Source organism: Podarcis raffonei, chromosome 16 (assembly GCF_027172205.1).
Source record: "Podarcis raffonei isolate rPodRaf1 chromosome 16, rPodRaf1.pri, whole genome shotgun sequence".
NCBI lineage: Eukaryota > Metazoa > Chordata > Lepidosauria > Squamata > Lacertidae > Podarcis > Podarcis raffonei.
In genome coordinates, this window is record NC_070617.1 from 14,446,055 (window position 1) to 14,461,870 (window position 15,816).

The 15,816-nt window shown below is 47.2% G+C and overlaps 1 protein-coding gene across 1 annotated transcript; it reads left to right on the plus strand.

Annotated features, from left to right (window-relative positions):
* The first annotated feature begins 297 nt into the window (after positions 1–297).
* Positions 298–15,816, plus strand: LOC128403971 (solute carrier family 22 member 6-A-like). The gene is made up of 10 exons (XM_053369187.1): positions 298–1,658; positions 5,024–5,127; positions 7,656–7,810; positions 8,865–9,033; positions 9,742–9,865; positions 10,600–10,715; positions 11,619–11,833; positions 12,890–12,998; positions 14,137–14,340; positions 15,290–15,816. The coding sequence occupies exons 1-10, from the start codon at positions 1,275–1,277 to the stop codon at positions 15,378–15,380; spliced, it is 1,671 nt and encodes a 556-aa protein (XP_053225162.1). The 5' UTR covers positions 298–1,274; the 3' UTR covers positions 15,381–15,816.

The following is a 15,816-nucleotide window of genomic DNA, read 5'->3' on the forward strand; positions in this document are numbered from 1 at the left end:
GAAAATTAATGGACTTAAATCCGCCATGTCTGCTGATGCCAGTGGGTCTACTCTGAGTAGGAGTTGAAAAGATGCAGCCTAGTGGCACAATACCTATGCTTGTAATACATGGAAGATGAAGAAAGCTTGTTTTTTGCTGCTCCGGAGGGTAGGACTCAAACCATTGGATTCAAGTTATAGAAAACTTAATAAAAAGCATTAAAAAAAAAAAAAAGGATTCAAGTTACAAGAAAGGAGAGTCCGACTAAATGTTAGGAAGAACTTTCTGGTGGTAAGTGGCAGTGGAATGGACTCCCTTGGAAGGTCTGGACTCTCCTTCGTTGGAGGTTTTTAAGCAGAGGTTGGATGGCCATCTGTCATGGATGCTTTAGCTGAGATTCCTGCATTGCAGGGGGTTGGACTAGATGACCCTCGGGAACATTTCCAACTCTACAATTCTGTGATTCTATGACTCATTAAAAGCCTGGAATGTCTGTCAAAACGAGAGAGTTGTGTAATGAGTCATGTAATGAGGGAGCCTTGGTGGGGAGGGTATTGAAGATACGGTATGACTTCCAGAGCAGCCGCCTAATCGCTACAGGGCTGCAAAGTCTGTGGGTCACTTCAGCCCATACCCCGGAATGGCAAGTTGAGGGGTGGCTCTCAGGACAGCCTGGATCGGTCCCAGTTAAAGTTAATCCCTAACATTGACGTGTGAATCATACACTCAGCCTCGTGAAATCAGGGTCAGAAAGAGCCCCAGGCGCACTTTGTGCTAGAATACAACCCAGATGTTTCCTCTCAACTCTCCCCCTTTTAGCACTCTCTGACCCCCTCCACCACCACCAAACCGCTGTCATCCTTTAACCAGGGCATTGATGATGGACTTTAAATATCGCCCCCAAGTGATGCTTCCTCCCCAGCCGGTTTGTTGGAGGTTGAGACTCACGGGGCAGAAATAAAGCCCAGCCCCTTTGAGAGGCTCTCAGCAAAGGTTGCCACCATCAAGAAGGCTTCTCCTATGGGATGTACCACACTGCCCTGAGTCGGAAAGATGTTTATCTCGTGATCCAAGGAGATAAATTCCAACGCACCTCCGAAGGAGGCCAGGAACCTCCGGTCTTGGCAAGCTTTTATGGCAACCTCCAAGAGCCATCTTAGTGGCCAATGGGTGTCTAGTCCCATTGCTGTGTTGATTGCCAGGCATCCGGTTTTGGTTGCCGGTGATTGGTAGACTTGTCATAAACTGATAACTGCATCTTAAACCACAGCATCGTGCTCTCCAGCCAGGCGCAATGGGTTTTGCCGAGCTCCTGGAACACGTTGGCAGCATGGGACGCTTCCAGATCATCCATGTGGTCTTGTTGTCCCTCCCCATTTTCATGATGGCCAGTCACATGATCCTGCAGAACTTCACTGCAGGTACCCCAGGCCACCACTGCTTGGTCCACCACCCCAATGGCACTTCCAGGAACCAAAGCCTGGAAGCAGAGGATCTCCTCAAGGTCTCCATCCCCATGGATGAGAAAGGGCAGCCCGAGCAATGTCGCCGCTTCATCCACCACCAGGGGCAGCTCCTGAATGCCACCATAGCGAACTGGACCGAGATGGACACGGAGACATGCAAGGATGGGTGGGTGTACGACAAGACGGTCTTCCCAAGCACCATCATCACCGAGGTGAGGACCAACGTTGCTCAGGGCCAGCCTGCTGCGTGGGTGGGTGTTGTTCTAAGTCAGGGGTGAGCAGCCTTTTCTCCATCCAAGGGCCACGCTTCCTTTGAGGCGATCCCTTTGGGGCCACATGGTGGTAATGGGCAAGGCCACCGAAAGAGGTGGGGCCAGATTCAGGAGTGGGAGGGGCTACCAGACTGCAGCTCATTTGGTAGAGTATGAGATTCTTAATCTCAAGGTTGTGGGTTCGATTCCCACCTTGGGCAAAAGATTCCTGCAATGCAGGAGATTGGACTAGATAACTCTTGTGGTAAGGGCTGGGAGATATATTGCTATATCATCCAAAACCAATTTGAAGTGATATCGGCTTCATAATTTTTGACCTGGCAGTTTATCGCATATCATGATATGTGTGTGTGCTGTGCAAAAATCACAATGTGGGGGAAACTGTGAAGTCAGCCAATGCTTTTCTCGATTTCTGCAGCCCCTGTTATCTCTGCCGGCTCAGCTCTCACCTGCCTCCTACAGGGGGCAGAGAGTCACAAGGGCAGGTGTCAGCAAAAAGCACAATTCAGGAAAAACCATGAAGCCAGCCAATGCCTCTCCACAGCTCCATGCTTACTTCAGACATCGTGATCTATCGGTATATCACGATGTTTAGCTGGTGATATGTCACAATGTTGAAAACCAGATCTCGCCCAGCCTTGCTTGTGGTCCCTTCCAGCTCTACAGTTCTAGGATTCTATCCCCTCTTCTCTTTTCCTACCATCCTGCTCTTTCTGTGGCCCCCTCTTCCGTCTTTCCCTTTCTGAAGTCCTCTTCTCTTTGTATCTTCCTCCCATCCAGCAGGATGCCCTGAGAGGGACAGATTGTGCTTGCCATCTTTCCAATCAGCCACAGAGAGGGCTTTTGGCACTTAAGATTCAGGACTGACAAAAGAAAGTCCTTCTTCGCACAGTGCATAGTTGGAACTATGGAATCCGCCCCGCCCCCCACAAGAATTGGTGATGGCCACCAACTTGGATGGATTGAAAAGAGGTTTAGACAAATTCATGGAGGTAACGGCTGTCAGGGGCTAGCAACTATGATGGTTATGCTTTGCCTCCATACTCAGAGGTGGTATGCTTCTCCTGGATAGCTCAGCTGATAGAGCGTTGGACTCATAATCTCAGGGTCATGGGTTTGAGCCCCACGTTGGGCAAAAGACTCCTGCACGGCAGGGGGTTGGACTAGATGACACGCGTGGTTCCTTCCAACTCTACAATTCTATTATTCTACCAGTTGCCGGAAATTGCAAGAGCAGAGGGTGTTGCTGTTGCTCTCAGGGCTTCCCAGAGGCAGCTAGTTAGCCACTGTGAGAACTGGATTAGATGGGACCCCTTTGGCCTGATCCAGCAGCTCAAGCTCCTATTGTGCTCTTACGTTCTTAGATCAAGGGCTGCAGGAATTTAGGCAGGTTGCCTGTTCCTTTACTAAGCACACCAAGAGGCATTTTGAGGTCAGGGCTTGCGTGTATCATGGACTGCTGAAGCTTGCATCACACACCAGCACAAAGCAGGGTCCCGGGTAGGTGCAGAATTTAGCTTTCTTGAGATCTCAATTGGCAGGCATATGTCTACCCGCTATGCCTATGGCAGGCAAGCTAGAAGCACCTCATGTTGTGTAGTCACAAGTCTAAGGAGAACCCTACTGGATCGGAGCAGGCTTCAGAAGGAAATAATAATAATAATAATAATAATAATAATAATAATAATAATAATAATAATAATATTATAATACCCCACCATCTGGCTGGGTTTCCCCAGCCACTCTGGGAGGCTTCCAGCACAGCATGAGGACAAAAGCCCTTCCCTTTTTGAATGAATGAATTTATTATTTCGGTCACAGACCAGTTCCAGTCCACATACAATATCAAGGAAGTCATAAAAAACGATAGGGATACATTTGAATTTGCAATTAGGTATAACAGGGACAATACAGATATAGCAACAGTTAAAAATATATATAAATTAAAACTTGGTCAATAGCATATAACCTAAAATTATCATTTAAAACCTTAATCATTATGATAGTACAGCTTGTTCCCTAAGTTTTATGGCAATCACACAGAATTTGGCTACCCTTAATGTAATCTCAGGATCATAGAATCATAGAATCATAGAGTTGGAAGAGACCACAAGGGCCATCAAGTCCAACCCCCTGCCAAGCAGGAAACACCATCAGAGCACTCCTGACATATGGTTGTCAAGCCTCTGCTTAAAGACCTCCAAAGAAGGAGACTCCACCACACTCCTTGGCAGCAAATTCCACTGTCGAACAGCTCTTACTGCCAGGAAGTTCTTCCTAATGTTTAGGTGGAATCTTCTTTCTTGTAGTTTGGATCCATTGCTCCGTGTCCGCTTCTCTGGAGCAGCAGAAACAACCTTTCTCCCTCCTCTATGTGACATCCTTGTCCTCTACCAGGGATTTTAGACATTGAAGTTCAGATTCATTTGGGTATTTTTGCATAGCAGGGGTAATAAATACTGAGTGTATATCCCCATAGAAATGGCAGCGTAGCAAGGCATGAGAGACAGTTTTTACCTCTATCAAGGCACAGGGGCAAACTCGTTCCACGTATGATTTACCCTCAAATCTGCCCTGCAATAAGGCAGATGGCAGCACGTTGAATCTAGCGAGGGTAAATGACCGTCTGCATTTAGGTATTTGTAATTTTGACAAATAATTTGCTGGGGTAAATACCTGATCCCTCCCTGCACATTTGGTAATTAATGGTAGACACCTCTTGTTCATGGGGACTCCATTTCTATAATCATATTTCTATAATCATAGAACCATAGAGTTGGAAAGGACCCTGAGAGCCATCTAGTCCAACCCCCTGCAATGCAGGAATTGCAGCTAAAGAATCTCTGAGAGATGGCCACCCAACCTCTGCTTAAAAACCTTGCAAGGAAGGAGAGCCCACCACCTCCTGAGGGTGTCTGTTCCGCTGTCAAACTGCTCTTATTGTCAGAAAGCTCCTCCTGATGTTGAGTCGGAACCTCCTTTCTTATAACTTGAATCCATTGGTTCAGATCCTTACCCTCCAGAGCAGGAGAAAACAAGCTTGCTCCATCTTCCCTAGTTCAATGTTGCTGATAGACGCCACAACATCAGAGCGTCAAAGGAGCGCACTAGATCAGTTGAAAGACACGTCTAGTCTGGCATCTTTCTTCTCACGGTGGCCAGACTCCTGGAGGAAACCCAGAAGCAGGGCTTGAAGTCACTAGCCTTTGTGGTCTAACTAAGGAGGGAAGAGCTTCAACACCACCCAGCCTTTTCTGAATCATTTTGTTTTCTCTTCTATGCCACCCCCTCCCGCCCTGTTGCAGTGGGACCTAGTGTGCTCTGCGCGAGCTTTGAAGCAGATGGCTCAGTCCCTCTACATGGCTGGCGTGCTGGTGGGAGGAATAGTCTATGGAGGCCTCTCAGACAGGTGAGGAGAGCCAGCAAATTGTTTGCTTTCATTCATTTATGTTATTTCAATGGTTATCCCACCTTCCTTCCAATATGGAAGCCAAGGTGATGTGTTTAAGTTTCCCAGGTGTTCGCCCAAGCAAACACACCAGATCCAGACCAGCTCAGCTTCAGCAGAGTGATGACCTGATGTGCCCTTAGGCCATATTCTGGGCCTACTGGAATAGTCTAGAGACTCTGAGATGCTGAGAAATGTCTATGGAGCATGTACAAAGTGCTGTTCTACAACTGACAGAGCAGCCTTAGCTTGCTTGTTAACAACATACTTTAGAGGCAACTGCAGTAGTATGCAGAGAGAGTATATAAATTGTTTAAATGACTATAAATAAATGCCTTCACAGAGCTACACTAGTATTGCATTGAAGATATGCCTGCTATTTGTTTTATTTTGTTTTTATGGTGTTTTATTGGCTTTATATTATGCATTTCTCTCTCTTTTTGCACTTCTAGGGTATCATAAGGTTGTATACAATGTTAGTGCTGCTCAGAGTAGACTCACAGAAATTAAAGGGCATGATTAATGTAGGGCTGTTGCTTTGAATGGGCCTACTCTGAGTAGGTACAGCCATTGATGTTTAGTGGTCTCAACATTTTGTAAAATCATCATCATTATCATCACATAATTAAATTTTGCACACATCTGAAATGTGACAGCATTTTCAAAGCCAACTTTTAGAATTTCAGCCACTGTTGGTGATTGTTTTAGAAACTCACCTGTGAAGGATGCTTAAATTGCAGGATTCCATACTGCTTTTGATGCCTGCTAGAAATTGTTTTTGCTTAGACAAGCCTACCCAGATAGCATAAAGTTGACATGTATTTTAACATGTATCAAATTTTATTTGATAATGTGTTTTTAAACTTTTTTTAAGTTAACTTGTTTTAAACTCCGAATTTTATTGATAATGTTAATGTATATTTTATTTAATGCATACAAACCCCATTTTACACACACACACACACACACACACACACACACACTTTTTAAGGGCCATAGCTCTGTGGAAGGGCACATGCATTCCATGCTGAGGTTCCAGGTTCGATGCTGGGCACCCACAGTTCAAGGAAAATATAGAAAGCCGTTGGTCCATCTAGCTCTGTACCGTATACACTGACAGGCAGCAACTGTCCTCAAACAGTAGGCAGTGGGAAAGACCCTTTCCTGCCTGAGTTCCCAGAGAACCAGGATAGCTACTGCCAACCAGAGCAGACAACACCAGGTCAGACAGAGAAGCAACCTGTCCTGCTGTGAGGTTGCTCAGAGGTGGAGCATTTGCTCTGCGTGTGCCCAGTTCTGGGGGAGCTTGAGGCCCACAGGCAAAATCAAGGCAAAGGCAGCACCTTGGACAGCACCAGGCACAATGTCCTCCAGCCGCAGATACAGAAGACTGTTGGGGTTTTTGGGGGAGGGTGTGCTCTGTGAGATGTAATTGACACAATAGCAACACATTAGCGGTGACTGTCCACACATCAGCTTTAAAAAATTTTGCTGATTAATTTATAACACATCAAAGCCAATTTAATATTAATTTAATACATCCCGCCAAAAGAAAACTAGTTTCCCACTCTCTCAGATATATTCCAATTCATCCATTTTTACATGCTGCACAGTTTTGTCTCTAATTAATATCAATTTCTCTTTTTTTGCAAATTCCTCGTCCTTCGGCTGTCCCTTTACCACTTTCCCCAATAGTTGCCACACTGTTGCTGTCTGGAGGCGAACTTTTACGCTATAGCACAAAAAAGCAGGACAAATAAATAAATAAAATAAAATGGAGTGTTTGTGGTATGAGATGGCTGGCATGTGTGCCTGAACTCTGATAACGACTCTTTGCTTGCCTAGACAGAGTCTAGAGAAATATGTGTGTGCATGTGAGCCTACAAGTACCAAGGTCAACTGTGCATCTGTTACTGCTCCCGGTTTTGCCTCTGGTCACACACACACCCAATGACATGTTGCCCCTGGATGGTTGCCTTGGGGAAAATGTGGCCCTCCAGCTGAAAAAGGGCTAGACAGACATAGCCTTTGAGGCTGTCTAAGGGCCTTCCAGGGACACAGGTGGTGCTGTGGGTTAAACCACAGAGCCTAGGGCTTGCTGATCAGAAGGTCGGCGGTTCGAATCCCCGCAATGGGGTGAGCTCCTGTTGTTCAGTCCCAGCTCCTGCCAACCTAGCAGTTCAAAAGCACACAGTGCAAGTAGATAAATAGGTACCACTCTGGCGGAGAGGTAAACGGCGTTTCCGTGCGCTGCTCTGATTCACCAGAATCGGCTTAGTCATGCTGGCCACATGACCCGGAAGCTGTACGCCGGCTCCCTCGGACAAGAAAGCGAGATGAGCGTCGCAACCCCAGAGTCATCCGCGACTGGACGGAACGGTCAGGGGCCCCTTTACCTTTAAGGGACCTTCCAATGTCCCTGTCAGGAGTTGCTTCTCAAAAGTCTCTCTCTTTCTTTCTCTCTTCTCCCTTCTTCTGCTACCTCGCAGGTTTGGACGGCGGCTGATTCTCATCTGGTCCTGCCTGCAACTGGCTGTCACGGGGACGGCCTCCGCCTTCTCCCCCACCTTCAGTGCTTACTGCACCCTTCGCTTCCTGACAGGGATGGCCTACTCTGGCACTGTCCTCAATATCTTCTCTCTGTGTGAGTTGGATTCCCCTCCCCTTCCCGTTTACACTCACTCCTCACTTTAAGCCAGAAATGTGGCCCTTCAGTTCTCTCTGCCTGGCCCTCAGGACTCTCCCCAGGCTATGCTCCTCACTGATCCTGCCCGCCCCCCACCCTCTGTAAGTGTTTCGGCCTGTCTGGAACATGTCCTCGAACTCAAGCCTTATCAAAGGCTTCTTGCTTGCCTGGATAGAGGACAGAGAGGGGTGTGAGCGAGTATAAAAGAAGCAAATCATGTGGGTAGAAGCTAGGCTGCTGTAGAAAGGTAAGATTTGCCTTTTTCCGGCTGTGTCTGCTTTTGCTTCTGGCCCCACTCACCACTGGCATGTGGGCCCCAGGAGGTTATTATTTATCATTTTCTATTTATTAAATTTATATACCGCCCTTTGTCAAAAGATCTCAGGGCGGGTCACAGAATAGGAAAGGTTGCCCAGAAGGAAATGCGTACCTGTCAACTGCCCTGGAAAAACCGGGACATCCTGGGGTTTTTTCCTGTGAGAGCATGGCAGCCATTTTATTATGTGAGCCACCCTGAGATCTCCAGGTATAGGGTGGTATATAAATTCTAATAATAATAATAATAATAAGAAGAAGAAGAAGAAGAAGAAGAAGAAGAAGAAGAAGAAGAAGAAGAAGCAGCAGCAGCAGCAGCAGCACCTTGCTCTCTTGTGATTGTGAGCCAAGATCTCACTCTGAAAAAAGCATATATTTTTTCATCACATGACCCAGATGGTGTCCAGATTTTGGCCATGTCGTATTTGAGGGTATGGAAACGTGATCCTCATGCCAAAAAGTGGGGTGGGGGACTGACTCAGGATAAATGAGTGCAGCTGCAGAGGTAATAGTCTGAGGTGAGTCCCGAGGGCTAGGTAGAGAGGCCTGGAGGGCCACATTTGGCCCCCGGGGACTGAGATTCTCTTCCCTTGAGGTACATGAAGTGAATAGCAACACCACAATCCAGTAAGGTGTTACCTGGAGGGGGCGGACTGCCCCCCACAACTTCCGTTTCTCTCCCTGCTCCCCCCGCCAGGTGTGGAATGGACGCCCACGAGGACCCGGCCCTTGCTGTCAACCTACAACGGCTTGGCCTACACGATTGGACAGATGATCCTGGCAGGGTTGGCCTACCTCATCCCAGAGTGGCGCTGGCTGCAGCTGACTGTCTCCTTGCCCTATTTCCTCTTCTTCATCTACTCCTGGTAATGTCTTTGTGTAGCTGTGGTTTTAGGGTGGAGAAGGGAAGGAGCAAACCTGTCAAGTTGGGTTCCTCTCAGTTTCTCATTGTCCTCCCCCCCTCCCAGTCTTTGGTTCACATCTGTCTGCAATCTCTACAATAAAGATTCCGCAGCATGTTAGTGTGAATTTCTCCTGACATAGGCAAAATTATATACAAATACGCCTATCTTGATTAAAAAAACAAACAACTATGCACAGATTCTTCTTAGCTCTTTATTCGGGTACCTGAGAGAGAGAGGTCTCTGACCTTATGAGAGCCAGAGAGTCCTCTGCCGACACGCAGAATTCAAAAGATTTTTAATGCATAGTCCCATCATATGAAATATAATGTTCACTTCCTCAAAATGAAGCAGCAGGTACAAGTTCTCAAAAATAAACCGTCTATATGGCAGCACTTTCCTGTTCTGGCAGTTTGTGGTCACAGGTGAAAGCAGGAATTTCACACTTTTTTTATAGCTAGCTGTCAGCTTCACCCTCCTTCTCATTTTCGAACTAGGACAGAGTCCATATCTCCAATCTAACTGATTTCTCTGATACCTAAAAGGCACATTTTCCCATAGCCATGACGCCTCGCCTAAATGTCCCTCAGTCTGGAGGGGCCCTTGTTGACTCTGGAATGTGTACCTCATCTTTATTTCCCTCACTTCACTGTCTTGCACCCAACCCAACAGGTGGTTTTCTGAATCAGCCCGCTGGCTGGTGTTGGCCGGGAAGCCAGAGCAGGCTGTGAAGGAGCTGAAGAGGGCAGCCAGGATGAACGGGAAGCCTGAAGCCAGTGACAAGCTAAATGTCGAGGTGAAATTGGGAGGACGGACACACACACACACACACACACACACACACACACACACACACACCAACTAACTTGTTCATGTATTACATTTGTGGCCAACCTTTCCTCTAAGGAAACCAAGGCTGTGTACACAATTCTCTCCAAAATTCTGTCCCCACAATAACCTTGAGTGGTAGACCAGTCTGAGATAAGGATGGGGAAGAAATTTGGCTGGGTTTGCATTTTGATTGGAACTGACCTGATTTGCACTGTTTGCAAATAAATTTCCCATTAAATAATGTTGTTTTGTATGCTATTTTACTAATATGTGCATTTCTATGGACACCTTATGCTTTTTTTGTACAAATTACTCGTCCGGAGAAGCAAATTGCAATATTTGGAGGTGTGAAATTCAAAGGAAGGCAATGTTTTTGCTCACATATTGTTTCAGAAAATGTGAATTAGGTATATTTGCCTTTAAATGAGAAGGGAATCAAATGTAAGTGTCCTTAATCTGCAAAATAGATTTGGCTAACAGTACTCTTAGTGCAGGCAAAGAGAGGAAATGGCCAACTATTTGATTCTGGCAAAGATTCAAGAGCCCATATTGGTTTCTATCTTCTTGCTATACCTTCAAACCTTCCAGCTTTGATACTTATAAAAACTGGGAGTGGGGAGAAGCAAAACCTCAGTTCCCCTTCCAGATATTTCCTGCTTGTGCCCAGTAGCCAGAGAATTCTTTTTTCCTCCCTGCCAGCTCTTGAGATCCAACATGAAGGAAGAAATGGCATCCCTGAAATCCAGCTATACCATTGTGGACTTGGTGCGGACTCCAACCATGCGCAGGATCTCTTGTTGCCTCTGCTTTGTGTGGTGAGTTCTGACAGGAGAGATGTCCATGGGCGTGCAATTCCACAGTTAGTGGAGTCTCCCTTTGCTGTGCAGTTTCTAGTAGTGTAAAACCACACTGAAAGGCTCCAGCCCTCAAATCATGAAATTACATTGAATGGCAGTGGCAGGGGTAGAATTCTCAAAACCTGCACCCACCCTCTGTCAGCACCATGAAATGTGGTTGTTAGTTAACAGTTGCAGATATAGGCAAAGTGGGACTTGAAAGAAAATGCTGGAGGGTGGAGCATTCTTGGCTCATCATTCCAGCTAGCTGTGTCCTTCTGTAGGTTACCAGAGTGGTAGCCAAAATTTCACCCTCCAAGTGTTGTTAGACTCCAGCTTCCACCAGGCTTCTAGCTAGCATAGCCAATGACAACAAGGATCATTAGGATGAGAATGGTGATTATGAATTCTTAAATTTGTATACCACCCTATAACCACAGGTCTCAGGGCGGTTACAACATAAAATCGCAATATAAAAACACAAAATACATAACAAAAACAACCAAATAACACCCACCCACCCACACACCACACACATTTTAAAAGAGCATTGGATGCCAATCAGCCAAAGCCCTGGTTAAAGAAGAACGTTTTCGCCAGGCACCTAATGGTGTATAATGAAGGCGCCAGCTGAACCTCCCTGGGGGAGCATTTCACAAAGGGGGAGCCACTGCAAAAAAGGCCTGTTCTTGTGTTGCCACTCCCAGATCTCTCATGGAGGAGGCACACAAAGAAGGGCCTCGGAAGATGATCTCAGGTTCCGGGCAGGTTCCTATGGAGAGAGGCAGCCCTTGAGGTATTGCAGTCCTGAGCCATTTGACGTGGGGTTGGACTAAATGACCCTTGAGTTCCCTTCCAACTCTCTAATTCTTCCACCCCTAGGTTCTCCACCAGTTTTGCCTATTATGGGCTGGTCATGGACCTCCAGCACTTCGGCGTCAACATCTACTTGATCCAGCTGGTTTTTGGAGCGGTTGACTTCCCAGCCAAGTTTATCTCGGTCCTCACCATCAGTTACATTGGGCGCCGGTTCACCCAAGCTGCCACACTCGTCCTTGCAGGGCTGACCATCCTGGCTAACATCTTTGTTCCACAAGGTCAGAGAGGAGGTTCTTCTTCTGCCTAGAGGTGTGGGTGGTGCTAAGAATTATCTTAGCACACCACATCAAGCCAATCGGCAATGGATGGTGTGGAATGGAGAATTGCTGTGTTATCTTGGAGATGGAACAACGGGGATCTCTTCTGGGCTTGAAGTTGAACATTGTGTTCATCTTCAGGACCTCAGACAGTTCCCCGTGGAGAAGGGTAGATTTAGAATGGATACAGAAAAGGAATTGAGGTAGCCCAGCATGTAGCTCCAGCAAGAATCTGGAGTCAATTGAGGGCTGATGTTAGCGGTTGGGGAGCCTATTCACCCGGAAGGCCGCATTCTTCTCTGGGCAGCGTTCCAGGGGCCACATTTGCAGAGCCAGAGACAAAAGTGGGTCAGAAGCAACGTGAAGCTACCTTACACCAAGTCAGATCATTGCTCCATCTATGTCAACACTGACTACACTGAGCAGCAGTGGCTCTTCAAGGTTTCAACCTTTCCCAGTCCTACCTGGGGATGCCATTAGGGATTGAACCTGGGACCTTCTACATGCAAGGCAGATGCTCTACCACTGAGCTGCAGCCCCAAAGTGGAGGCAGAGCAACAGATCTGACCCTTACCATTTCACAATAGGTGGCATTCCAGCCACACAGAAGCTGGGAGTTTCCACACATACACACGTCTAACAACCAGGTAAGCAGGAGACATTAGGTGGTAGGCAACTAATTCTTCACCCAGAGTAGGCCCATGGATTTCACTGAGTCTGCTCTGCATAAAAATTAGTTGACAACCACCCATGATCCCAGTTCCAGGGCATAGAGAAGACTGGAAGGCCTCATTCAGCCTGCACGATGGAGGCCTGTAGCTCCACGCCAGAGTGCAGACAGTCGCAGGTTCAATCCCTCACGTCTCCACATAGGTCCACGGAAGACCTCATGAAGAGCTGCTGCCTCCCCAGCGTAGCTTCTGTCAGTCATGGAGAAGAGTGCGAGGCTTCATTCCAGGAAATGGGCCAGTGGAGAACCCTTAATGTATCACCAAGCTTTTCCTTCCTTTCCCCCAGATATGCCCACCACACGGGCTGCCTTGGCTGTCTTTGGGAAGGGGTGTTTGGCTGCCGCATTCAACTGCATCTATTTGTACACTGGAGAACTTTATCCAACGGTGCTCCGGTAAGTGAGGAGAATAGGTGTGTGAGAGAGACATGTCTTCTAGGGAGCTTGCGAAGAATAGATTGGCCTCAAAAAGCAGGGGACACCTGTGGCCTGGGGGTGTGGCCCTTTCACATCCCTTACTCACCACCTCCTCTTCAGTGCTACCCTTTTCCTCTAGGGGTGGGGAAGCTTTTTCAGACCAGGGGCCACATTCCCTTCTGGAAAATCTTCTGGGGGCCACATGCCAGTAGTGGATGGAGCCAGAGGTAAAAGTGGGCGGAGCAATTAATGTGATTCCCCCCCCCCTTTGCATGGTAGGTGAATGTCTACACACACAACCTTCTCTGCCAGGCAAGCCAGAGGCATTAACAGAGTCCAAGGACACATTCCAGCCAGGCAAAGGCACTCAGGATGTAAAGCCAGGCCAGCGAGTGGGGTGGTCTGGGAAGATGGTCACAATTAGCCTCTGGGGCAGAAGCCCCCCACCCTTGCACTAAACTAGAATGGGAGATTTTGAGGTGCAAGAGCTCACTGTAGCCAAACACTTCACAAGAGTCCAAAAATTCTGTCTGTTATTATTATGCACACACCAAACAGCAGCAGTTACCCAATTTGTTAGGATCAGTGATGGCCACAGTCCTATGCTCAGTTTCGCAGGTGCAAGCTCCACTAACCTCAATGGTACTTTCTTCTGACTGCATGCTTTGAAATACAAGGAGCTTTCACAAAAAGAGCCACAACCAGCTGAAGTGCAGCCTTTAGCTTTTAAGTAGAAATGCAAGTAATCTTGCAGAGAAGCACCACCATTTCAACTGCTAGCATGAAGCAGGAACCCCATCAAAGAAAAGGGCAGCCAGCCTCTGTTTGGTTACTTGCTTCATTTGCTGACTTCCTCTATGGCTAAACCGTCATAAGCAAAGTTGAAGGCCTCATTATCACTGTGTTCGGGCAGCTCTGAAGGTTAAAAAAAGACTGATAACTACCCCCTGTTGAAGGGGAGGGAGGACTGAGCCTTTATTCTGCTGGGTATCTTGAAGAGTGTGGGTTTTCCAGTTCCTGTTACAGGGAGTGGGGCTGCATTTACTGTGCCTCCTTTGCGGATGCTGGATGGGTCCACTAAGCTGTGTGGATAATACTTTTGCATCTTGACTTGCAGGCAGACTGGCATGGGTCTAGGCAACACCTTGTCTCGCTTGGGTGGCATATCAGCCCCCCTGGTGAAGATATTCGGGGAGTACCTCCCTTACCTGCCGCACCTGATCTACGGTACTGCCCCCGTGGTGTCTGGGATCGCTGCCATCTTCCTGCCGGAAACCCGCAATGCCTCGCTGCCAGAAACAATTGAGCAAGTTGAGAACAGGTGAGCGTTGACGCTGTCAGGACACTTCCCAACATTCCTCATAGGAGGATGGGAAGCTGCCTTATCTTCTTCTTTGGCGATCACCCATAGCTGAGTAAGATTGTCTTCCATGAACATGGTCTTAATGGTGTGTCCATAGGTGACTTTGGAGGCCAATTCTGGACCCACACATCGTTCCACAGTGGGGACATAGGTTTCTGGGTGGGAGTTGATCACGGTGAAGGTTTGCCAAACATGCCTTCCTCTTAGCACATTTCTCCCTTTTGTGCTGAGTTCAAGCATCTTCCAAGTCCACGGCACCTTTGGTAAAGGCTGTTCTCCAGCTGGAGCGCTCACAGGCCAGTGTTTCCCAATTGTCTGTGTTTATACTACATTTTTTTAGATTTGCCTTGAGAGAGTCTTTAAACCTCTTTTGTTGACCATCAGCACTACGCTTTCCATTTTTAAGTTCAGAATAGAGTAGTTGCTTTGGAAGACAATAATCAGGCACCTGAACAACTTGACCAGTCCAACAAAGTTGATGTTGAAGAATTGCTTTGATACTGGTGATGTTTGCTTCTTCCAGTACACTGGTATTAGTTTGCCTGTCTTTCCAAATGATATGTAAAATTTTTTGGAGACACTGTTGATGAAATCTTTCAAGTTGGAGATGGTGTTTATAAGTGGTCCATGTTTCACAAGCATACAGTAAGGTTGGTAGCGCAAGCATTTTGGTTTACCAAAGGGGTGCATGGGTTGCCAGTTGTGAAATACATTGGCATTATTTTCAGCTCTTACTCCACTAGATGCTCTACCACTGAGCTGTGGACCTTACACACACACACAGCACCCCCTACTTATGGGTTTGCCCCATTTGATCTACAAAGTGTCATCAGTTGCACAGGCATACATTATATCATTATTGGGGGGAGTAGCAAACTGTATTTCATGGACCTTCTGTCTTGTTCAGATCTCAGGGCCAGAAGGACCCAAAGCAGCAACAGCAAATGGAGGCCCTTCTCAACACCACCAATCCTGAAACCACAAAGGATGCTGTTTAAGGAGAGGAGAGAATGGCTTGTGGACTGACTTTGGGGGATGTTCAGTTCTTGCTGCTTGAGGTTAATCTTACCCTTTGGAAAAAGTCTGGCATGCTCCGTGCTCTGTGTTCAGAAAGGCAGACTGGATGGCATGACTCAAGGGGGCAAAAATCTGGACTTCCTGTAATGGGTGGACTTGATGGTATTTGGACTCTGATGCTGTTTTGCTTGCATTCTTGACCTGCTTTCCTCCAGGCTGATGAAACTTCATTTCTAAAATGTGAGGTGGAATATAGGAAGCTGCTTCTTACCAAGCCAGATCCTACTAGGTCAGTATTGTCTGCACCAGCCTTTGCCAAACTGGACACCTCTAGATGTTTGTGGCTCCAACTCCCATCAGCACAGCCAATGACCAGGGGCAATGGGTGATTCAGAGTCCAAAACATCGGGGGGGGGG

Excerpts from the sequence above, each read along its gene's own strand:
- LOC128403971 (XM_053369187.1), top strand. The coding sequence starts at position 1,275 with ATGGGTTTTGCCGAGCTCCTGGAACACGTTGGCAGCATGGGACGCTTC. Across the intron at positions 1,659-5,023 it reads CAAGCACCATCATCACCGAG|TGGGACCTAGTGTGCTCTGC; the intron begins GTGAGGACCAAC and ends GCCCTGTTGCAG. Across the intron at positions 5,128-7,655 it reads TATGGAGGCCTCTCAGACAG|GTTTGGACGGCGGCTGATTC; the intron begins GTGAGGAGAGCC and ends GCTACCTCGCAG.